The sequence below is a fragment of the Neofelis nebulosa genome, chromosome 9, assembly GCF_028018385.1.
Source record: "Neofelis nebulosa isolate mNeoNeb1 chromosome 9, mNeoNeb1.pri, whole genome shotgun sequence".
NCBI classification, from domain to species: Eukaryota; Metazoa; Chordata; class Mammalia; order Carnivora; family Felidae; genus Neofelis; species Neofelis nebulosa.
In genome coordinates, this window is record NC_080790.1 from 36,317,387 (window position 1) to 36,341,531 (window position 24,145).

A 24,145-nucleotide genomic window follows, 5' to 3' on the forward strand; every position below is an offset into this window, starting at 1 on the left:
TTAAAGAATGAGATTCGCAAACTGGCGTACCTGAAACGTCACAAAATGATAGAGGCGTTCAACATTCTGAAAGTCAAGGTGGGCACAGAGTTTGTGGTCATGGAGGCCCAGTGGAGGCGGCTGGCCAAGGTCGTGGCACCACACATCAGCAGTCCCCACCTGGAGCTCCTCTTGAGGATCTCCGACGAGGGACAGAAGGGGCACGTGGGTAAGAAGGCTTGGCCGCTGACATTCCTCTTGGCTGTGTTCAGAGCGGGCAACTCCTGGGGCACCTGGGGGGCTCAGTCGGTTGAGCATCCGACTCTTGATTTTGGCTCAGGTCATGATCCCAGGGTTGTGGGATTGAGCCCTGCGTCAGGCTCTGCACTGAGCGTGGAGCCTGCTTTGAGTTTCTCTCTCTCAACCCCCCACTCGTGCTCTCTCTCCAAATTAGAAATAAATAAATTTTTTAAGAAGTGGGTGGCTCCTAACAGTGATTCGTAAAACAGCAGTACTGTTTTCTTGTTTTCCTAAATTTGCAAATAAAAATGTGTATTGGCACTCCCCGCTGGCAATAATCCAGTGGAATTCGGGCCCTCAAAGCTGTGTTCTGACAGGGCTGTCCCCGTGGGAGTTGTCACCATGAGCCATCCCAAAGCCTTTACCTTGTAACGGTCATTCCACCACTGATTCTGCTTTAGGGACAGAATCTAAAATCAGAAGAGAGCTGTGGAAAGAAACGTCTACATTGCATTCCATATTTGAAAGTAAAAGGTTGATAGTAGCCTAAAATTCATGTATTAATGGTCGGTGGCTATTATGAATAACACTTCCTATCTATGGCATGCTTATCGTGTGTGAGCCATTGTCATGATTGTTTCCTGCACGTGGTGTGTACGTGATCTTCCCCATGACTCACTGAGGGGGGGGATTTTTGTGATCCTCATTGGTCAATGTGGAGACCGAGAGTGGGAGAGGTTAAGCAGTTTGCCCAAGGCCATGCAGCTGCAAAGTGATAGAGGCCATCTGACTCCAAGGCCCATGTTTTGCATCATTGTGCTAAACTGCCCCAGATTCCGATAGTCACATAATGGGAAATTTGGGCGACATTAACAATGACTGTGAAGATAAGACAGAAATTCAGAAAGATGTGAGGTGACTAAAATACATCCCAAACTGTGAAGCACCCTCATTTCACCTGTTTCAAGAGAAGTCTAGATGGAAACCCACCAAAAGGGAGCGGTAAGTGTGACAGGATGTAAATTTACATGAGACGAGGACTCTCAGACTAGTCCCAGAGGAGCCATAGGCCTCCTTAGGGCTCTGTGCACGTGTGAGAAGGAAAGCACAGTGATTCTCTGGAACTTACGTGCAAAAAGGAGAATGAAAGGACGTGTGTAGTAAGGTACCGCTAAATGGGTGGTGCCCACGTCTTCCAGTGAGAGTTTTGGACCTTGGCTGGAGGAAGGCCTTTGCCCTCTTGAATTAGCAGGATTTGGCTTCCTGCTGAGCCCTGAGCACGTCTCCTCAGCCACCAGCTCGAGGTTGCGGCTCCGAGTGCCTGGTCAGGAGCCAGGCTTCTCAGAGCCTGAATGACTGCCTTGGTGGCCCCCGTTAGGGACCGGTGGTGGTTGCCTGTGCCCTTCAGCATGCCGGGATTAGGGTTCTGCTAATGGTGGTGAAGGGTGACTGGTGCCCGGGCAACCCCTGAGCACAGTGCTTTTTCATATCCAACCTGCCATGGACTGATAAACAGCAAAAATCAACACTCAGAAAAATGAAGTTACAAAGTGTAAAGTCCAAGTCCCATTTTTTCATCATTAGAGTCCGTGGACAAGATCCTGGCAATTGTTCTACAAGTTTCTGTATTCAGCACTTACCCCACAGAGGGTGGGGAAGACACGGACAGGGCCAGCTGTGGCCCAGGGACATCTGTTTGAGGACCACTGCTCTTGAACTTAGAAGGGAGGGTTGGGACTTGGGTCCCCTTGGAGGTCCCACCCCACAACCGGGGTGGAGTGGCTGGTCGATTCAGTCCAGGTGTTCCCAGACTTCGGCCCCTCTGGTGTTGAGAATTCTTCCCTGATGGTTTAGTACCTCTGCTGCTTCTCGATGATTGGGGACTCTGAACATGTTGATGAATCTTCAGGGCTTTCTCAAATTTCTTTGCAATTCCTTCTGTAAGGTGAATTCCTGGATTGCCATTGAAAGGTGAGGTGTTCCAAACCTAGGGCTGGGGGCTTTTCGGAGTCTTTGTCTGTCAGGCATGGGGAGGCCTATGCACTTGGGTATCGCCTGCCCATCCAGAAAAGATACACATGGTCACTAGGACATACTCACACGAACGTTTCTTTGTTGATAAAGTCAGTCCAACTATTGGTAGTTGCTTTTCTTTGTCTTGACAGCTTCTTCCATGTTCTGGGCTATAAATAGGCTGGCTTTTAAACGATACCATTCAGCTGTGGCAGGGTAAATATGGAGCTTACCAAACACATCCAAGTTCTAATGGCACCCCTACTTGTTTGGATGTATCATTCCATGAATTACATGAGGAAGAGGAGGGAGGAGCTCTTTGATGCTCCCGCACAACTTTCTGGAGAGTGCCAGTGAAGATCTGTGTACAAAACACCACCGCCACCACGTGTGCATCGGCAGAGGCTCTTCTCCGAACGTGGGTTGTGATCTGGCACAGGGTGAGGTCTGTAAGAGTTACCAAAGGAGGCTGGTCAGGGACAAAAGGGAGCAGAGGAAGGGAACAGAGGCATGACCAAAGCCTGCTGTGCTGTAGAATGTTTTCAGGCTGGCCAAGGACAGCCATAGCAAGGGGAATGTGTGGACCAGTTGACGTTATAACTCTTCCAGAAGTGAGAGGCCTCACGTCTTTTCCAGGGGTCCACAGTCATCCTTGAGATAATGGAAGTCAGTAGAAGTGTTGCAGACTTATGAGAAATAAGAGAATCTCCTCGGGAAAGGGCTCCAAATCCAGCTCCCTGGGGCAGAATATAGAGATGGAAATGACCAACCTTCCCTACCTCATGCGAAGAGTATAATGGACCTGTTGTGAATTTTATCTATTCATGTTAATGTTCATGACATACACATATAGTCAATACCAATGAATATGCTTAAATGCCAGTGTGATTTGAAGCTTGAAAACTCTTTTTTATAGAATGAGGTAAGACAATTATTATATAACATTTTAATGTGGGTGTTCTAAGAACAAATATATTTATACATAGGGACATAGCGTTTTAATTTCTTTGGAAGTCTTTAGGTAAATCCAGATTCTTGGCTATTTATCTCAACATTCATTAGTCCAATGCCCCCAATTCAATTAGTGATTTTTTTTTTTTTTTTTTTGAGAGAGAGAGAGAGAGAGAGAGAGAGAGCGTGAGCTGGGGAGGGGCAGAGAGAGAGGAAGACACAGAATCCGAAGCAGGCTTCAGGCTCTGAGCTGGCAGCACAGAGCCCGATGTGGGGCTCAAGCTCGTGAATCGCAAGATCATGACCTGGGCCGTAGTCAGACGCTCAACCGACTGAGCCACCCAGGCGCCCCTAGAAAATACATTTAAGAAACCATAAGTAGTTGATCCACTACTGCTGATATTAAGGATTTGTCAGAGAAGTAGAAAACTCTACATGCTGTGTCCACATAGTTGAAATGAGTAACTCTACAGGGCCTTGTGATTTATTTATTTATTTATTTATTTATTTATTTATTATTTTTTTTTTTGACGTTTATTTATTTTTAAGAGAGAGACAGTGTGAGCAGGGGAGAGGCAGAGAGAGAGGGAGATACAGAATCTGAAGCAGGCTCCAGGCTCTGGGCTCGAACCCACGGACTCTGAGATCATGACCTGCGCCGAAGTTGGATGCTTAACCGACTGAGCCACCCAGGTGCCCCAGGGCCTTGTGATTTACAGTATTGTGTGAGATTTACACAAGTTGACTGATGAAGATCCAACTTTTAAAACCACAACAGTTTATATTATGCCACATGGTTCTTAACCCATGGTTAGATTTATGAACACCTAGATATTAGCCGAGATCATGGCACCCACTGACCTATAAGATAAGGATGAGGGGTGTGAGAAGTTCCAGCCATTTTAGCCTCTTTGGAGAAAAGAAATTTTACATGAACTAAAATACCATATTTCAGTTTTTATTTACACTGAATAAAATCAGGAAAAAGACACGAAGCACATTTTAAACCCTAAATCATAAAACAACTTAGTCTACTAGTTTTTCTTTATTGGGAGCATTAAATCAATTTGGATTAAAATTTTAAATTGTTTTAGTTTGATTAATGAAGTAATTTTATAATGTTTTAAGTTTTAGTTAAATGTCTTTAGATTTAAACTTTTTAACCAGATCTTTAAAATGTCTTTTTTAAATTAAAAAAAACAAATAAATTATAAACCATAAAATAAAATAATAAAAATAAATAAAATGTATCTTTTTACCAAAAAAAAAAATAATAATAATGAAGGTTATTCCCTCCCCACCATGGACTCTCTGCAATTAACTAACTGTGGCTCTATTGTTAATTGCACATCTTTGTAAAAAAAAAAAAAATTTAACTAGGTGCAGACACTAAGGACAGTAAATGAAGTGACGGTTTCCATCTGAGTTTCTTAAAAAATTATAGAAATGCTATTTAAATTAATAGTTCATTGTTTTATATATTTTATGATCGTAGGGGCCGGACTTTATAAACCAGTTTGTTAATTGGGGGTTTTATTCGGAAGGCACATCTGTCAGGCAGAGAATCATGTTAAGATTGGTTCACATAATATTTAATTTCTCTAGCATTTTTAATATATTTGTGCAAGCTAAGAATTTGTCACAGGTTTTGTTAGAAGAAGAAAAGGCAATCGTGGAGCTTGAAATTCATTCCCGCCCCCCACCCCCACCCCGGAGGGTGTTTTTGTTTGTTAGTTTTGTTTATTTTTCTAAGGGATAGCACATTTCAAGCGTAAAGAATTTCTCACTGATTTCTTTTTTTTTTCTTTTTTTTTTTAACCTTTATTTATTTTTGAGACCGAGAGAGACAGAGCATGAACGGGGGAGGGTCAGAGAGAGAGGGAGACACAGAATCCGAAACAGGCTCCAGGCTCTGAGCTTTCAGCACAGAGCCCGACACGGGGCTCGAACTCACGGACCGTGAGATCGTGACTTGAGCCGAAGTCGGCCGCTTCACCGACTGAGCCACCCAGGCGCCCCACTGATTTCTTCATCTTGGGAGAATTCTTAGGTCTCTATTCGGAAGTTAAGGAATGACGTGTTTGCCTTAAAACAACGAAATTAACAATCCATTAGGAAATGTTTCCCTGCGGGGTCGGCAGCACTACCATGACAAAGTACCACACGCCGGGCAGCTTAAACCACAGAAATTTATTTTCTTACGATTCTGGAAGCTGGAGGTCCAGGACCGAGTTGCCAGGGGTTGGCCTCTCCCCTTGGCTGTCAATGATTGCCTTCCTGCGTCTTCATGTGGCCTTCCCTCTGTGTGTGTCTGGGTCCTAATCATCTCCTCTTGTGAGGACGCCAGTCATACGGGATTAGAACCAACCCAATGGCGTCACTTTAAGTTACCTCTTTAGAAGAGGCCCCTCGCCAAACGTAGTCACTCTCCGAGGCCCTTGGAGTTCAAACTTGAACACGCTAACTTGGAGGGGACACAGGTCAGCTCATAAGACCTAAAACCAGGTCTTATGCTCCTGGCCGTAGATTGTTATCCTCCTTGAGAACTTTCTTCTGTCCAAGGTTAACCTCCCCCAGCCCTGCACACAGATAATCTTTGAAACCTCGAGTCCTACTGTCACTTTGTCAAAAGCTTAGACTTGCGAGCATTTGCAGTTCTGGAAGACAGAACTGCAGTGGTTTTAGCTCATCTGCTGCAGACTTCCCCGCTCACGCCATGTGACCCCCAAGTCTAAGGCTCCAAGGCCACAGGTGGCACCACATTGACACAACTCACCTGAATGTATTTCTCTTCTTCCCTAGTGGCCCTGCAGACATTCAGCAGAAGTGGCTCATGACCTTTTGAGCAGGTTAGAGGCAAGTGAAAGAGGTAGGCATACACCCTCGAGACACACCCACAGGACCCTGCTGTCTTCTGACTGGCTCATGATTTGGAGTCAGCGAGAAATCTGGGTCCTCGGCCCTTAGTTCTGAGCACTTCAGAGATGTGGCAAAAAGAAAGTGCCAGTGAGCTTATGGCTCAACAGACTTCCCAGCATTTTACCTTTTACCAAACAGCAGTGTTGATGTAAATATTGTTACCGGGGGGGGGGGGGGGGTGCCCGGGTGGCTCAGTCAGTTAAGCATCTGACTTTGGCTCAGGTCACCATCTCACGGTTCATGGGCTCAAGCCCCACGTCGGGCTCTGTGCTGACGGCTCAGAGCCCGGAGCCTGTTTCGGATTCTGTGTCTCTGTCTCTCTCTCTGCCCCTTCCCCGCTCACGTTCTATCTTGCTCTCTCTCTCTCAAAAATAAATACTAATTTTTAAAAATATAAATATTTTTACCAGGGCAGACACATCTTTACAGAAGACAGCCAATTAGATCTGTTGGCTTTTAAGAATCATAGGTTGTATTTTACGGGATATAGCAGTAATTTCTAATGTCTGATTGTCCAAAAGTCTCCTGGGTTCAACTAATACTTTCAAAGACAGTTTTAATCACAAAAAGTTGACCAGAATTACATGCTTCACAGTGGTCTCCAATACTTCTTTGAACATTCTCCCGCCTCATCAGCAGTTATGAGCATTGTGGTTTCTAAGGCTAAACACTGGAATTTTATTAGTACTCAGTGTTAAAACTTAATCCAGTATTAAACTGAGAAGCACAAACTTACAAATATGGGAAGAAAACAAAGAGAACGCGGAGAGAATAATGTATCTGCAGCAAGGGTTGGCAGACGATGGTCCACAGGCTAAATATGGCCCACCACCTCTTTCTGTAAATAAAGTTTTATTGGAACACAGCCATGCTCGTTCATTTATGTATTGTTTATGGCTGCTTTCATGCTGCTCAGCAGAACTGAGTAGTTAAAACAGAGATCACATGACCTACAAAACCTAACCTATTTACTGTCTGACCCTTTACAGAAAAAGTTAGCTGACCTCTGATCTCCGACATAGAATGCCAGATGGATACAAGGGCCTTCTTAACATAAAATTACTATGGTTTTGATTCTCTTTGTTTTTTCTTGTTCTACTGAATCTTCCAGATTAAAAGATGTGAACCCAGTGAGACTAATAGATTCCCTTTTGGTGTGAGTCACTTAGTGAATGATGTTTTGACTGGATTCCCTGTCTGTAGGTCACCCAGCTACTACCCATGCTTGTCATGTCATTGTCCCCCTAACCACTGATGGTGATCCAGGTCCCTGGATCCAAGATACCCTGGCACCTAATTCTCCAAGGCTACCTTTCTGCCTGAGCAGGTGTTACATGCCTTTGGCTTTTGAGACATGAATGTATATTTTCCTTCTAACTCTGAAGACCCAGGAACTTAGATATCCTAAGATTATCTATGTGTGTTTTTTCATCTAACTTGATGGACTCCTGTTCTTTCATGTTCTTGGGACCACGAAACTGTTAGGGAAGATAGCAACATGAGTGTGTAACATCACTCAAGTCTGTGTCTGATTCAGGCTCCTCGCTCAGATGAGGCCACACTTCTGACGGGGCTGAAGTCTGGGTTTCGGCTGATGGCGATTCCTCATCGTCTTTCTTGCATAAACCACGCTATGGTGATAAGCGTATAGCCATCATTCATCATTTACTCCCGAAAACTGGAATGGAGCTGCAGACATCTGCCAGGCTCTCTGAATGAGAAACCTTCTGGGATTTAAAAGCACCCGCCCCAACTTGGCCCGTTGTCTCAGCGAGACCTGATCTGCACCGGCAATTTCTTTAGCTTTCTTCAAATTGTCCAAACGTTGACTTCGTTTCTAAACTTTGTTTTCAAAGAAAACTTGGAAAGAAGTTGTAGGAGGTTACAAGAAGCAGCAGCAACATTCTTTACGTATCCTGATTTGATCCGTTGATGTGATATTCTTTAGGTTGTATGGAGCAGGAGGTCACGCATGAACAGGGTTGAGGACCAGCCCAGTTGACTCCTGGCCAGCATCTGAGCTGTCTAGCAGGGGGGAGGTACGCGGGGTGGTGGAGAAGAGCCTGCTGGCCCTGGGCATTTGGTGGGTCTGGAGAAGACCAGCTCAGCAGTCATGCGGGGCCAGGTTGGTCAAGAAAGCCCCGGCGAATCTTGGCCTGGCTGGTGAGCCCACTTGTGGAGAAAGCTGTTGGTTTGAGTGAATCCCCGAGAAGGGGAAGAGAAGACGATAGGGGATTGAGGGGAAGGGTGTGGATGACACCTACCTTGGAGGCTTGGTGGAGAGAGAGGGGAAGGAGAGGTGACGCCGGAGAGGCAAGTCAGGCAGAAAGCAGGGATGGCCCACGTGAGGAGGAAGGTGGGTGGAAGGCAGGGAGGGAGGCAGCGGCATCTGTGAACTGGCGAAATCACATGCTTGGGTTGGCTGCCTTGGGCTGATTGCAGGTCTGAGTGAGTACAGGTGGGGGTCTCTGCACTGGCTGACTCCTTGGCCTTGGGCCTTCCCTTTGAAGCTTCAGATCTTCACCTAGGCAAGACAGATCCAAGAGTCTACGCTGATTTGGTATCACCCTTGGGACCTTAGCGACACAGTGGCTGTGTATTGGGGATCTTTTTTTTTTTTTTTTTTTTTTTAATTGCAGACAAAGTGAGCTTTCTACGCTTGGCCGATCTCCTCAACATTCAGGTGGTCACCATCAACATCAGGAGACACCCACTGGAAGACTGGATGCCTCGGGTATACCGGTCATCTGCAAGCCTCTTGGTCCAGAGGATGGTTCGGCACAGGCAAGTGAGATGGGGCCAGTTTTCTCTCAAGTTACTTTCAAAATGGAGGCGTTTGCAAATGCTGTCTGGACTGAATACATTTCATTCTTGAAATTATAAATCAGCCCCCTGCTTGCTGCTTTTGGTTTCTCAGGGAGGCTTGCAAAGGGTTCTGGATGTGTTTATTCAAAAGGACAGCCTTCTGGATTATGCTTCCTTCTGCCCTATTTCCAAAGATGCCCAAGGGCCACAGACTAGATGTGCTGTCTGAGCCAGGAAAACTGACCGCTCTCTGAAATCAGAAGGTTCTAGCCTCATCTCGAGTCATTAGGAAGTTGATGTCAGATATGGCACTTTGACTTTGTAAAGTCTGTGGTAAGAACTCCTGAATTAGAGTCATTGGAATGGTCATCAAGAAGATCATCAGTTCTTTTATTCTCAAGCAAATGGACTCCGGAAAGAGGCATTCATTGTGGTTGCAGATATTATATTTCATATGCGTGGCCCAGAGTATCCCTATCATCAGAGGCTCGTCCTCTTGCTCTCTGAATTTAGTGTTTCATAGAAGAGAATGGTTCAGAAGTCCTTGAAAGTGTCTCAGCCTGTGACGCAGGCACCCCATATCCCTTTTCGCTGTCCATATTTGGTATTTATCAAAGCCCTTTATGTAGAGACTTCTTCCCATTACTCCCAGCCTTGAATTACTGATGTGTTTCATGTACTGGATGTTTGTGTGTCCACCTGTGGCATCCTGAGCTGGGTCCTGGGTCTGGAGCTTCACAGAGAACAGTGGGGTAGGAGCCCCTCTTGTCTTCCCAAGGGTCACCCCGTGTTCTCTTACGCACAGGGACAGGCACCTAAGCAAAGAAGCCTGCTCTGTAATTGAAGAGTCGGGTCAGAGCCCAGCTATCATGCTTTTTCACCCATCTCCCCCCCAGACTTGGTGAGGAGGACGGACATATCAGTCCCCTGGAAGGCTATGTGCCTTAGGGGTGAAGAGGCTTTCAGAAGCTTTCTTAGTTAAGGATGTTCATTTTCTAGGGACAAGTAGCAGAGGTGTAATGATCCCGTGCTAAGCCCTAAACCCTCTCCTTGCCCCAGTTCTGCCTAAGCTTTCACCTGATCCAGGGACTGTGCCCCCAGAGGGGAACCTGGGAAAACCATGCCTCTATACCCCCTGCTTGCTGAGTCTTCATGTTCTCCTTGGCTGGAAGGGCTACACCAAGTATCAGGGTTGGCAGGTGAATTTCAGGACCCTGGCCGTGCCGGCACCTTCACTTACTTGAGTCACAAGTGTGCATGTGTGTGCGCGCGTGCATTGGCGGGACGGGGGTTGGGGGCATCTCGTATTCATCACATTGCTGGGAAACAAAGTAGCCCCTCTAAGGCTCTGAACATGCTCCTTTTACGGAAATGTGTGATGACGGGATCTCTTCTTTTCTTCCCTCGTGGCAGGATTTTTGTCTGGGTTTATGATGTCATCATTCTAATAAATGCCATATTCATTGCTCTGGATGAGAGAAACCCCTTCATTTCCTACGCAGAATGGCTTTTCCTTTCTCTCTACATTATTGAAATTCTCCTGAAACTGTACACGTACGAGCCCAGAGCCTATTTTGGCAGAAGGCAGTTCTGGAACTGGTGAGCATGTGTGTTCTGGTGTGGCAGGGGGTAGAGGCCCTGGGCGACGAAAGGGGGTTTTCTCTCAGTGTGCGGAATATCGTAGGCAGCTCCAGCTGCCTGTTTTTGGGGCATCTTATAATGAAATCTTGGGGGGGGGTGTGGAAACATCTGGTTCAGGCAAAGCTGTTATTTATGATGTGAGTTTGAACTGCCTCTAGCTAAAATGAGAATCGCAGATCATGACATCCTGGATTCGGAAAGGATCTTAGAACATCATACCCAATGAGGCAGTGCCTCCCATAGCTGCCTCAGCCCACTCCGCGGTCTTTTTATCAGAGAAGTTGGCAGATGTGGCTGGACAGTGAGACCGTCAGCAAGCTTTTTCCCACACTGGGTGTGTCACCTGTGGCCCTTTCTTCTCCAGGCTGTGTACCTCCTGGTCTTGAACCATCACCCACATGCTGTAGACCATCTCAAATGCACTGCGTGCATTGGAGGGGTTGGGTCTTGGTGGTTGCTGCTCTCGGTGCCAGGAAAGTCACTGGGGGTGCACGTGTGGCCAAAGAGGAACTAGTTATTCTCGTCCAGTGCTGTGGCACGGCTGTCCTTTGATACTTCTGTCAGGAAGGAAAGTGACGATGTGATGAATGTCCCCTTTAATTAAAAAGTTGCAATGTACCCAGTAAAGTTAATACCAAGAAAAATTATGCCATGTGTTCAGAAAATGTGTCAAAGTATTCTTGCAAGGACACGGTAAAACCTTGGACTGCGAGTAGCTTGTTCTGGAGTGTTCCACAAGACGGGCAGACATTTCTGATAAATTTTAACTTGATAAACCAGCGACGTCTTGCAATACGAGTCGTACATGACGCCGAACATCACGTGATCACGACTGAGCCAGTGGTTCTTGAATTTCACTTTGGTATCCAAGGGCTTTGGATTGCAAACATGTTTCCGGAATGAATTATGCTCACAAACCAAGGTTTTACTGTATATCATTGTTTTGTAAGACAAAGTGATAGGACTTGGTTGATTGCCATGAATTCCCTCGGGTGGTTCCTTGGAGCAGCCAGTGAATGGTCATTGGATCATTCAAATGTAGTATTCCTTGCTTCATCTCCACTGTTCTAAAAATTATGGAAATCAGTTTCATGGCCGGCTCATTGCTTCGCATGAGACTCGATTTAAAGTTTTCTTGGGATCAGTTGTGTCCTGACAGGCCCTTCCCTTGATCCTTCACCAACTTTGCTTCTGCACCATTAGGTTTGATACGCTGATCATCATCGCGGCCCTGGTGGCCACTGTGGCCAACACCACCATTCAGTCAGGTCAGTGCCACGGGCTCTCGGCTTCACCACCTCCTGGGATCGTGCATTCAACTGGTAGCCTTTGTGGAACATCCACCGTGCACCACTAAGGTGTTTGGGATGAGGCAGCGGAGATACAAGAGAATTCGTGAAAAAACGTGGCGTGTTCTGAGAGGGATGGTAGCCTTCCTTGTTTGTGGTTCGCTGTATATTAGAGATTTCATTTGTGTGCATCCATCATACCAGATAAGGATCTGGTCACCTCCTCTCCAAAACTGCCCTCGGTCTCATGGCTTAACCTCCATGTCCATCTTGGCCCCCTGCCCATCTGGGTCCCCTCCCATGGTCCAGCTGTAGCCGGAACTCTGCATTGTCCCTTGCCCACTGGCCTCTTGTGTCTGCACACACATTCCACCACTATTGTGCACACTCCTTCCGGTGGACACAGAGGGGTTATTGAGAGATAGTGCAACAACTTCTTCTCCTTCTTCTCCCTCATCCTTGTCCTCTTCCTCCCCTCCTCCTCCTCCTCCGTCTTCTTCTTCTTCTTCTTCTTCTTCTTCTTCTTCTGTTTATTTATTTATTTTAACAGGAGAGAGGGGGCCGAGAGAGAGGAAGACAGAGAATCCCAAGCGGGCTCTGTGCTGAGGGCCTCCCCAACGCAGGGCTCCGTCTAACAAACCGCGAGATTGTGACGTGAGCCGAAACCAAGACGTGGACACTTAACCTACTTAGCCACCCAGGCGCCCCAAGATAGTGCAGCCTCTTAACATAACTCTATGAAATGAATATTGGGGAAGGAAGGGCTTGTTGAAATGTGTTCTGTAGAACCTGATCCACAGTCTTTCTTAAAGACGGTCTGACGTCTACACCTCCTCTCATGATTCTCTAGCTCTGGGGGTGGGAGGGCACGCCCGGTGTGGCTTTGGCGGGGGTGGGCTGGGGGGTGGGGGTGAGTGATTCCAGGAGCACTTACTTCCTCATTGCTCAGAGCCACTGCCCTGGTCTTGAAGCCGCATCTCTCCCCAGTACTTACGGGGTCTCAGACCTCACTGAATAAAAGGGACGAGCCAGAGGCACCCATAAAATGGAATGTTACGTGATGGTGGGGTTTCTTTTTTTTTTTTTTCCTAGCAAGAAAATACAACAGTCAGCAGATACTGGATATTGTGCTGATCTTGAGGATACTCCGGCTCTTAAGGATCATTGTCAGCATTCAGAGGTAAAGATGGAGCGACGTGCACTCTGGTGGTTCCCACACTGGAGCCGTCCAGAAACCCTTCCCACCTCAGAACTATAGACGCACCCCGTTACGAAGCCGGAACGTAACCTGTACGGAGGACCTGGCGTTCGCTTGGGCCCGGGGGGCAGTGGGGCAGGGAGGGAAGTCAGGATGGTGACGAGCACCCACGTGGCAGCTCCCTGAGGGAGCTTCTGTCACCCACTTTCATCATCCCTGTGACCCCTTCCCTCAACTGCGCAGGCTGCACGGTGACAGAGTAACGGCGGCTGCGGCGGCAGCTAACGCTAACCTGAGTGTGCCCGCCGACAGCCCTCGATGTAGGGGCTTTTATCATCCTTTGTCCACAGGTGATGACGATGGAGCTCAGAGAGGTTGAATGGCTCCCCCAATGGTGCACAGCTAAGAAGGCAAACTCCTGACAGGATTTAAAGAACAGATCCAGGACTGGGGGAAGGGATATTGAACCAAACCCGCCAGCCTGGCGTCAGTTTTACCTTGCGGCTTCCCTTGGGCCGCCTCTCGGTTTTATCCTAGGTTCCGGGTCATCGTGACGACCTTAATTAACATTGGGCCCACGATACTGACGTTCGGGGGACTCGTCTTGGTAAGTGGCTTGTCCTTGGTGCCGATCTACGTGAAGTAAGCGGTAAGATGCTCATTCTTGGCAACTGTCCGTAAGCCTTATTTTAAGTGAGGAAAAGAAAGGGCGATTAAGCAAACGAGACCCACTGGTTTCTAGTACTCCTTTTTTTTGAATTATCCGGTGCCTGCAGACCCTGGGCATGTGCCAGTTAAGGTACACCGGCGACTGGGATAGGCACCAGAACTTCCGCGGCTTAACACAGTCACAGTTTCTTTCTCGCCCACGGTCTAGGTGGGTCTTCCTGGCTGGCAGGTGCTTCCCAGGGATGTAGGTTCCTTCCGGCTCATGGCTGTGTTCCCCCCCCCCGCCCCCTCCCCCGCCCCAGGCCTCAGATCCTTCTTCGTCCTGCTTGTGGCCTCAGATCCCACCGCAGGGAGGCCAGGGGGCTGGTGTCTCCCGCTCAGGAGAGATTCCACACCTCGAAGGAGGGAGCTCGGATACCGGTGGACACTCTTCTTTTTCGTTTCTGTTATCACAGTGAGAAATCCTATTAGTACAGAAGAATGAAAGGTGGACTTCCAGTCATTTCCAGCCCCCACCTGCCTCTTTCCCAGATACGACCGCTATTCAATGTTTCTTGTTACCCTTCCTAAATATCTCTGTGTCTGCAACAAGCATACCACGGACATGCATGTCTGTGTCTAGTTTATTGTTCGGTCAAATGGAACGATCCACAAAAGTGTGCACACCTTTCTTCCACCTCCTAACCTCGTCCCACGTCCTGGAGTTCACGTGTGTCCGTGTAGGCTCTGTGAGGGTTAAGGGTCCCACCGGAGAGGAGACTCGGGAGCACATCTGACCAGCCCCTCTACTGACAGACCTCTGAGGTTGGTCTCCCCTTGTGGCCATCACAACTGACGTGGTGAGGGCCATTCTTGTACCCGCCCCTTAGTATGCTTCTGTACGCGGATCCGCTAGGTCAAGAGGGAAATGTGTTCAAACTTTGCACGGCTTGGTGGCCAGTTGCCTTCCCAGAGAGTGCTCCCTGTGTACCCCAAACGACAGCGCGTGACAGCCTGTTTCTCCGCGCCCTTCGCACCCTAACCAGGGGTTCATGAAGCACTGCCCTGTTTTCCAGTCTGACGGGGGAGAAGATGGCACCATGTTGCTTTGACATGCGTGTCTTTCGCATTTCATGAGGCTGAGCGCCTTCTCCGTGTTCTTTTGGACAGTTTTGCTTATCTTCCCGTGAGCAGCGTGTTCATATCTTTGGTCCATTCTTCTGTTAGTTCTTAAATATGATTTGCAGGAGTGTTTTGCCGATTAAGGAAATTGGCTATTGGTAAGTTGTTTATAGTGTAATTACTTTTCCTTCTCTGTCGCTTGTGTTTTGAGTTTTTCTTTCTTACCTAAAAGCTTTTTGGGTTTTTTTTTTTTTTGTTTTTTGTTTTGTAAATTTTTTATGTTTTGTTATTTGTCTATTTTGGGGGCTGTATAAAAATTGACATTAATGATATAGCCATATTTGTTAGTCTTTTATTTTACAGTATCTCGTTTTTATGTCATGCTTAGTGGGGCCTTTCCCTACGGACTTCTTTTCCCCCAGTTCCTTCATGGTTTGTTTTTTACATTTGACCCTTTCGACCCTTTGGAATTTATTTTGGTATAAAAAACAGGGTGAAGCCACAACGTTACTATTTTTTTTTTCCTGGGGGACCAACCATTATTTATTGAGTATTTAACCCATTAACTTGCTAGAAGCTTTGGTTCTGATGCATAAGCCCATGGGAGAGGTCACGGCGTGGTCCAGCTGGCCGTGTGTCCTCTGTCCCTCCACGGACAGCTCAGGCTTCTCCAGCAGAGTAGCCGATCAGTCCACCCTGACACTGCCTGGGACTCGGTTGGGGAGGGCAGCCCTTTCTGCTGGGCGCACGGACTAGCAATGTCCCCAGCCCACCTCTCCAGCACGCCCCTCGCCCCGCGATTCTGCAGCTCGGTGCGCCCCCTGGTGACCAGTGCTGCCGTCCTAGGTGGTCTACTATGTGTTCGCTATCATCGGGATGGAAGCATTCCATGGCAAAGTCCGGTTCTCTGACCCGAATTTCACCAGTCCTGATGCTCTGGTGTGTGGGAACCCAGCTTTGAAAGATTCAGCATTTGCCCGAGACAGGTACTGCAAGAACAACTTCAACGACCTGGCCTCCTCGTTCATCGTGCTGATGGAGCTCACGGTGGTTAACCAGTGGCACAATATCCTTTCTGAGACGGGCCCGGCTGCCTCACCGGAGCGCCGGCTGCTTCTTGGGGTGGGGCAGGGGGGTGGCTCTGAAAGTGACTTCCAGGAGCATCGAGGGCCGGGGGGGGGGGGTGGGCACCTGCCGAGTTCCCTGCAGGTTGACGTCCTTAGCCTCCCACTCCTCGCGGGCGGCTTTGCCCTCGTGACTCACCAGGCGGCAAAGCTGTACTTCATCGGCTTCCACATCGTGGTCGTCATTCTCATCGTTAAGTGAGTCTGCTCCCGCCACGCTGGCCGATTCCACATCTCCTCCCTGAGCACGTGTAACCAACCGCTTTACCTCCCTTCTCCCGTGTTCCGTCCACCTGCTGTACGTTGTGGGTTGGCACTGGAAGGGACATAAGTCTTACTTGTGTCCACATTTGTGCCCTCGTTGCCTGCCAGTGCGGTGCACCTCTGTGCATAACACGCATCTCATAGTCTCAGAGGTTGTTGGGGTCAGAAGGACTCTGGGGTCCTGGCCGGTCTCCCTCCCCTCCCCCGCCCAGACCGAATCCCTTTAGAGCATCCCTGTGAATGCCGGTCCCCTTGATCACGGGAATGCTCTTCCAGAGAGGTTTCCCGACTGCCATACCCCTCGCACGGCGGTGTGCCTGCAGCCCCTGGGGTGACCTCCCGGCACCACACCGTCCTTGTCACATCAGGCCTGCTTTGGCCAGCCACCACTTTACTGACTCTGGCTCGGGAACGACTCAAGAATCCTGGCCGAGGAGGGGAGGGGAAGAAACCCCGTGGGTGGCTCCGATCAGGCCTGCTCGTCCTTACACAGCCTGAATGGAACACGTAGTGGGAACAAGAGAGAAACACCTCCCTGGTGGCTCTTACAGAGGTTGCTGGAGCGCTGGGACCCGTCAGGGCCAACGACGTGGGAGGCTGTAGGGACGTTCCTGGTCCTCTCCTCTCAAAAGTGTGTGGGCGCCGTGGGCGCCCTGGGCTCCATCATCATCCCTGTTAAGGCAGAAGAGGTGAAGGGTCTGAGATTCCTCCCTGCCTGCACGCCAGCAGGTCAATCCGCACGTATATACCATGCGTACACACAGGTAGAAGGTACGGCACCTTGGGTCAGAGACAAAGACGCTGTATTACTCATGGCGAAAGCAGCGGCAGAGCAATATCCCGTGTCCGTTCCCCGAACCTTCGTCCACAATGAGCAGCGTGGTGAGCACCGCCTGGGGTGGGAATGCAGGAAGGAGCTCCAGAATGAGGAAACTGATCTTACATAGGGCGGCTGGGGACCTGCCCGTCCTCCCCTCTGGACAGGGAGAAAGGGACTTTAGTTTCACCTGGAGTGGAAGCAGGCCCCCAGGGAGGGCAAGGTGAGTCTTTGCTGCCCTGGGCTGTCTCTGTAGGGGAGGCATTGTTGAGCTTTACATCCTGGAATGTCTCCGGGGACAAGCATTCCTGAGTCGGCTCTCCGTGCCTTTGCTCAGACAGCCCAGACTGTGCAGAAACTTGACATATTCATAGAGAATTGTCTACCAACAAATACTTGGCCTAAGCTTCCCCTAGAAACAAACCCATTTTCTTTTTTAATACTCACTGTTTAAAGAGGTTATAAAAGAAGATTTTCCAAGCGAATGAAAGTTGTGCCCAACCCTCGAGAGATACTGTTTATCATTCCTCCCTTCTGTGTTGTATTTTCTTTGCAACAATAGGCTGCCTTTTTATTTAGGCTCACACACTCTTTGGGTCCAGGCTTCCCTGTCACCTGGACCTCGGCTAACGCCCTCTACCTCTTCCTCTTTCCCAGTATTTTCATAGCATTCATCTTGGAGGCATTTTTTGTGGCATATTCCTTAGAGAAAAGTGAAGTAGAAACTGCTATCGAGAAGAAGATTCAAGAGCTCGGAGTGGGAATCCAAGAGTGAGTATTGTGTTCCCCTTCGTGTAGCTCACAGAACTTTAGAAGCAGACTGGCCACATTTAATCTCTAAGTGTCTCGTGGCACCCAGCCTGGTCCTGTGGGTCAGTTCTCCGGGACCTTCACTGTCCGGAGCCCTGGATGTGGCTGGACAGTAACACGGGGCCTCGGCTGGGAGGACACATGCGGGACTCAGCTGAGGGACCTGACCCTGTTCATGTCTCTTCCTCCTTGAAGAGAAGAAATGCAGGACGGGATGCTCGTTGATAATGTGGATGCTAAGGACAGTGGCTTTAGTGGGGACGATGGAGACAACAAAAGGAAGGACCTGAAAGGCTTGTACTTCAGAATTGCATCCAAAAGTAAGTTTTAAGGGTGCCTAGGAGGCTCAGTTGGTTAAGCATCTGACTCTTGATTTTGGCTCAGGTCATGATCTCACAGTGTGTGAGTTCGAGCTCCACGTGGGGCTCCACACTGTTATCGCAGATCCTCTCTCTCTGCCCGTCCCCTGCTTGTGCTCTCTTTCTTTCTTTCTCAAAATAAGTAAGCTTGTTTTAAAAAAGTAAGTTTGAACCCAATGCAAAACTTCCTCCGATCCATGCTCCTCACTGCAGCCAGAGAGATGTTTTCCGGACGCAAATCTGACCTTCGGTGTCTTAAGGATAAAGACAAGGGCAAGGGGCGCCTGGGTGGCTCATTCTGCTGGGCGTCCAACTTTGGCTCAGGTCATGATCTCACGGTTCATGGGTTCGAGCCCCGCGACGGGCTTTGTGCTGACAGCTCAGAGCCTGGAGCCTGCTTCAGATTCTGTGTCTCCCTCTCTCTCTGCCCCTCCTCTGCTTGCCTTTTCTCAAACATTAAAAAAATTAAAACAAAACCAAAAAGACAAGGTCCCTTGTCGTGGCCGCTGCAGCCCATATGTATGCCTGGTCTCTCCTTCTCTTTCTCAGCCTTTCTTCCTTCCCTCTGTGACTCGCCATGCTGGCTGCCTGTCATTGATCTTTGAGTGACTGTTTGGTCACCGTCTGTCTTCCTTGTAGACTCAAAGCTTCCCGTCGGGTGCAGGGCAATGTCTTCTTGCCCTCCGCTGTATCCCCAGGGCCTCACGATGTGCCCGGGACGTGGGGGCCCTCAACACCTATTTCGTTAGCCATTTTATTCTCAGTGAATTAGCGGTTGGCTGAATAACCCACAGCAACCTGCGTGTCAGTTTGGTCTCTGGCCGAGGCGCGACCTCCGAGTGAGCAGCTCAGCATGGCCTGCGGGAGCAGTGGTGTGAGCAGGGCGCCCTTACCAGGTGTCACCCTCCCCCATCCTCCAGGGAGCACCTTCTCCTCGGGCTCTAGAGCTCTGGGTGGCTGAGGAGCGCAGTGGGGTCCGCACCAGCAGAGATGAGTGGTTCTTTCCTGACTTTTTTATCCTTTCTTCCAAAGAGCGTTTGGCTAGCCATGCTTAGAGCGTCGTCTTCGACTCAGGGGCCATCCTTCTGGAAAGCCCAGCTCTGCCCGGGCCGAGTTTTCCCCTTCCAGCCCCAACACGTGCCAGTTCCGTGTGCCTTTCTCCCTCCTCCTAGAGTACAGGACCGTGGATGCCTTGCTGCAGCAGATGTTTGAGTCTGAAATTGCCCCAGAGGAGGAAGGCCCTTCCTTGGATGAGATTCTGAACTTTTCACCTGGTGACCTGTATCCCAAGAATCCAAATTTCGAAAACAGTGCGTGATCCTGGACCTTTAAGGGTGCACACGTGGAAACCAAGCTGGGCGGCCATCCCTTCTGGCTTATTCTATCTAGAGGTGATTTTCCCAGCCCAGGTCGCTCTGTGCTGTGACCAGCCTGCACATCGGCCCCTCCTGCCCTGAGCCACCAGCTGAAAGGTGTGGAAAGGCTGCTTCCGAGTGCCCCGCCTGGGGTTGTTCTGAGGTCTGGTCAGGGCAGTAAGGAGGGGGAAATCTTGGAAGAGATTTTGAGGGGCACTGATCATACACATGGACCTACACGTGTGACGTCCCTTCAGTGGGTGTGTAAAAGCTTTTCATTTATTTTTATGTGATATTTTGCGATTCTATTAAATCACATGCTACAGTGTTACGTGAATGAATTTTGAATATTTACATATGGTAAAGGAATATATCTAATACAGTAGCTTTTAGATGTGGTGTTTATTCAAAATGAAGGAAAACATGAATGCGAAAATAAAGTTCTGTGACAGTTGCTTCTTTTTCCAGGGAAGGCTCTCAAAGCTTCTTTTTTTTTTTTAACGTTTATTTATTTTTGAGACAGAGAGAGACAGAGCATGAACAGGGGAGGGGCAGAGAGAGAGGGAGACACAGAATCTGCAACAGGCTCCAGGCTCTGAGCGGTCAGCACAGAGCCTGACGCGGGGCTCGAACTCACGGACCGTGAGATCATGACCTGAGCCGAAGTCGTACGCTTAACCGACCGAGCCACCCAGGCGCCCCTCTCAAAGCTTCTTAATGTTTATTTTTAAGAGACAGAGACAGAACGTGAGGGGGGGAAGAGGCAGAGAGAGAGAGGGAAACACAGAAACTGAAGCAGGCTCTAGGCTCCGAGCTGTCAGCACAGAGCCCGACGCGGGGCTTGAACCTGTGAACCTGAGCCGAAGTCGGACGCTTCACCGACTGAGCCACCCAGGCGCCCCCCTCTCAAAGCTTCTTTAATTACATTACAATGATAGCTAGCTTTTGAGTAAATCAGTCTCCGAGGTCACTTTCTCCAGCTGGAAGTCCCCCAGTGCGGTGACGTGCTCCTTCCGGGAAATTAAAAGGGATTTATCTTATTTATTAACCGAATTTCTAACTGTGGTAAAATACCCATCACATAAAAGTTACCATCCTAACCAAGTCTAAGCGTATATAGTTCGATAGTTTTAAGCATATTGACGCTGTTGTGCAACGGGTCTCCAGAACTTTTTGTCTTCCCAAATGGAACCGCAACCGGTCAACGGCAACCCCCTCTTTCCGCGCCCCGCCTCCCCGCCCCGCCCCTGGAAACCACCATTCTGCCTTCCGTCTCCAGGACTCTGACCGTTGTGCCTCGCAAGTGCATTTGAGCGAGCGCAATCCTTTGTGAGTTGTCAGGGTATGACTCATTCTTCTGTACCTTGTCACGGGCGCCACTATAAAGGGGCCCATGACCTGAGGTGCAGTGAGACCTGAGTCATGTGTCACGTCGGGGTGACATCTGACGCTGGCTGGGGAGGGATTTCTTTTCCTTGGTTCTGAGGGTGACCTCCGGTGTAGGAGCAGGGCCAAGGTTTCGGGCACCCACTCTGGGGCCAGCTCGCCCGGTGTCATACCCCGGCTCCCCACCGAGCGTGCTACTTCATCTCTCTGTGCCCCATTTGCTCACGTGCACTTGGGGTAAATGGTACCTCCGTCCCAGGAGTGTAGGAGTGAAGGAGGATGAGGACGAGTGGCACCCCGACCCAGCCGCTTCAGCGTTTGCCCTTACAGATTGCTGTTCCTGGTTTAAAGCCACGCCTGGGGTCCGGCGTTGGTGCTTTAGAATTTTCTTACCATGACGCTCCCCAGGAGGTGGGGCATTGCTGACCCCTCTGAGGGGATTCATGGAGCCCTGTCATCCTCCGGATTGCTCCTATTTCTTTGTATATCTAACATTTATTGTGATGTCAAGTATGACACTAAATGTATCGAGTGACAATTTCTTTAACTTGAAAACATGCTGGGCGTTTTTCGATTACAAACTATGCAGTCATTGTAAAAAAAAAAAAAAAGCAACCCAAAAAACAATGCCGAAATACAGTAAAAAGACAAAAGTTGCTCTTTCTTCTTCCTTCTCCTGACACCCACCTCCCCTTCATTCTTGCACTGACCATCGGACACCCCCCTTCCCAGTGGTGGTGCTGAGTTTGTTGTGTATCCTTCTGGAAACAGATCTACCACCCATTTACAGTCATGTGTATCATGCATATGAATATAGGGTATACGGCTGACCCTTGAGCAACATGAGGGGGTAGGGTTGCAAGTCTGCATAAACTTTTGACTCCCCGCGCCACCCCTCCCCCAGGACCAAACTTTGCTAATAGCCTACTGTTGACCAGAAAAGCCTTACCAATAACATAAACAGTTGATTAACACGCAATTCACATGCTATGTGCATTATATACTATATTCTTACAATAAAGCTAGAGAAAAGAAAATGTTAAGGAAGTCATAAGGAAGGGGTGCTTGGCTGACTCAGTGGGTGGAGCATGAGACTCTTGATCTCCGGGTCGTGAGTTCGAGGCCCACATTGGGTGTAGAGGTTAAGTAAATAAATTAAAAACAAAAGAAAGTCATATGTAAAATACATTTACAGTACCATACTGTAATTATAAAAAAAAATCTGCTTATGTGTGTACCTGCATAGTTCAAACTCATGTTATTCAAGGGCCAAAGGCAATTGCATTTCTTATTCTAAGAGGGATGTCATGACGTTTTTCCTACGTATTATTCAAGAATCTTTTTACTTACCAGTGTTTTTTATTGAGATACGTGTGTGTTTGTATATACGCACACACAAAACACTGTCAAGTGTTCTGTACCATCAGCGTTTCGTGATTCATTGAAAGCTTTACTTAGTCATAGACCTATACATTGTTCCACGTGTTCAACATTAAACGGTAACAGAGTAAACCTTGTCACGTAATTTTCTTCATGTGTGACTCCCTTGGGTAGGAGAGACTGGATCCCGGTACTATGGACGTGCAGCAGCCCCCATGGCCACCAGGGGGCCCCCACGGCCCCCCCGCCTCCGTGAACAGTCTCAGAGCAAGGGGAACAGGAAGGAGTTGTGGCTGTGATTGGCATCTGTCTCCAGGTCTGTCTTCTGCCTTTCAGTGAACTTGTCACCCCCACGTTTTGGCACACGGTCTCCCAGCTGGACACTTCATTCCTGTCTCCCCGGCAGGGGGATGGGACGACATGACTGATCAGACCTGCGGGCCGTGAGCCCAACTGGGGCCTGCACCTCACAGGTCTTGCCCTGGGGAGCAGTCTCTGTGTCTTCTCCACCACTGAGAATGGCAGCAATTCGAACATCCTGGAAGCCTTCTGTGGAGGATGGCAGGGTCAGTGCCAGCATGGGATCGCTGACCCCCAGACTGTAACAGGAGCTTGAAATCACTTCTGTTTCCTCCTAACTGTGTGTGTGGGTTTTCCGTTACAGCACCTTGGCCTGCCTGTAGCCTACCCAGCCCAGAAATGGGTTTGTCTGAAACATTCTGGAATGGAGCCGACAGACAGGTGGACTGACTGGAGGGATCAGGGAAATGGACGACCAAGGACGCTGACTTCCTGGGATGAATGGCAGAAAAAGGTGTGAGTGATAGCTTTGCAGGTGAACTTACACTGGGCCAAATGCCCGGCTCTTCAGGGGCTCTTACTTCTGATAGGCAGGAGTTATGCTTGTAGTTCCTTCACGTCTTAGGAAAAGTAAATTTTAGAATCATTGCGTTAGACCACAGATAAAATCCAGAGGGAAAGGGCACTGGTAACAGTAATCTCCGAACTTCCTACGTGAGCAGATTTTTTCTTAGAATGTGGAGCGTGGGGCCAAGAATGAGTAGGAAATGCCTGGACCCAAGATAGATATTAAATTGGAATCTATGCCGAGTCTAGCCAAAGTTTGAGCACTTGGGATTACTTGCACCCCTGCTCAGCTTCTCAGGAGACACAGATATTGAAAAAAGACCCAACCCTGTCCTCAGGGAAACTTCGGTCTCATCAGCGGGGTGAGCCCGAAGTTTCCTCCCTCCCAGAGCTGACTTCGGATGCCTCATCCATTTCAGTTGCCCTTTAGACGCACAGCTTGTTTCCTTGTGCAGGTAAACAGTGCATGTGTGCGTGTGTGTGTGCGCGTGTGCAATCCAGACAACCGACTTATAATTAAATGAAGATGGTTGCTATTGTTTGGACCAAACAAAACACAACGAAAACTATTTGGCTGAAGTGCTTAAAGTAGCTTACTTTGCTCAGATCGAGCCTTTCTCCCTGGAGACAAGGCCGTTGCTAGGAAATCAGACTGTGAAGTTTATTTAAGTAAAGCCCTTGGCATAGATCAGACACCAGATGGGCGACGGCAGTGCTGAGACGACACTGTGGTCAGGTCAAGGTTGTTGGTGCGAACGGCATGGACGATATTTGGAGTGTGAGAGAAGCTGACAACCCAGTAACAGCAAATGGGTGGATGGGAACAAAGGACAAGTCAGTAGGGGCTGGATGCCAGCGTGCCTGGGTGGCTCAGTTGGTTGAGCGTCCACTTTGGCTCAGGTCATGATCCCGTGGTTCACGAGTTCCAGCCCAGCATCGAGCTCTAGGCTGACAGCTCCGAGCCTGGAGCCTGCTTTG

At 48.8% G+C, this 24,145-nt stretch overlaps 1 protein-coding gene across 3 annotated transcripts in view; it reads left to right on the plus strand.

The window, feature by feature from the left end:
* The window catches only part of LOC131484722 (two pore calcium channel protein 1-like), a 44,100-nt gene extending 21,668 nt beyond the window's left edge, over nt 1–22,432 (plus strand). The window contains exons 9-19 of one of the 3 annotated variants that reach the window (XM_058683262.1): nt 7–208; nt 8,742–8,886; nt 10,321–10,506; nt 11,752–11,816; nt 12,930–13,017; nt 13,573–13,642; nt 15,652–15,871; nt 16,037–16,127; nt 17,668–17,781; nt 18,016–18,140; nt 19,352–22,432. In XM_058683262.1, the coding sequence (XP_058539245.1) occupies nt 7–208; nt 8,742–8,886; nt 10,321–10,506; nt 11,752–11,816; nt 12,930–13,017; nt 13,573–13,642; nt 15,652–15,871; nt 16,037–16,127; nt 17,668–17,781; nt 18,016–18,140; nt 19,352–19,497 (1,452 nt within the window). In that variant the 3' untranslated portion in view covers nt 19,498–22,432. Of the gene's footprint in view, nt 1–6; nt 209–8,741; nt 8,887–10,320; nt 10,507–11,751; nt 11,817–12,929; nt 13,018–13,572; nt 13,643–15,651; nt 15,872–16,028; nt 16,128–17,667; nt 17,782–18,015; nt 18,141–19,351 lie in introns of all 3 variants that reach the window. The other 2 variants (XM_058683261.1, XM_058683260.1) reach the window with 2 other exon arrangements.
* The last annotated feature ends 1,713 nt before the right edge of the window (nt 22,433–24,145 follow it).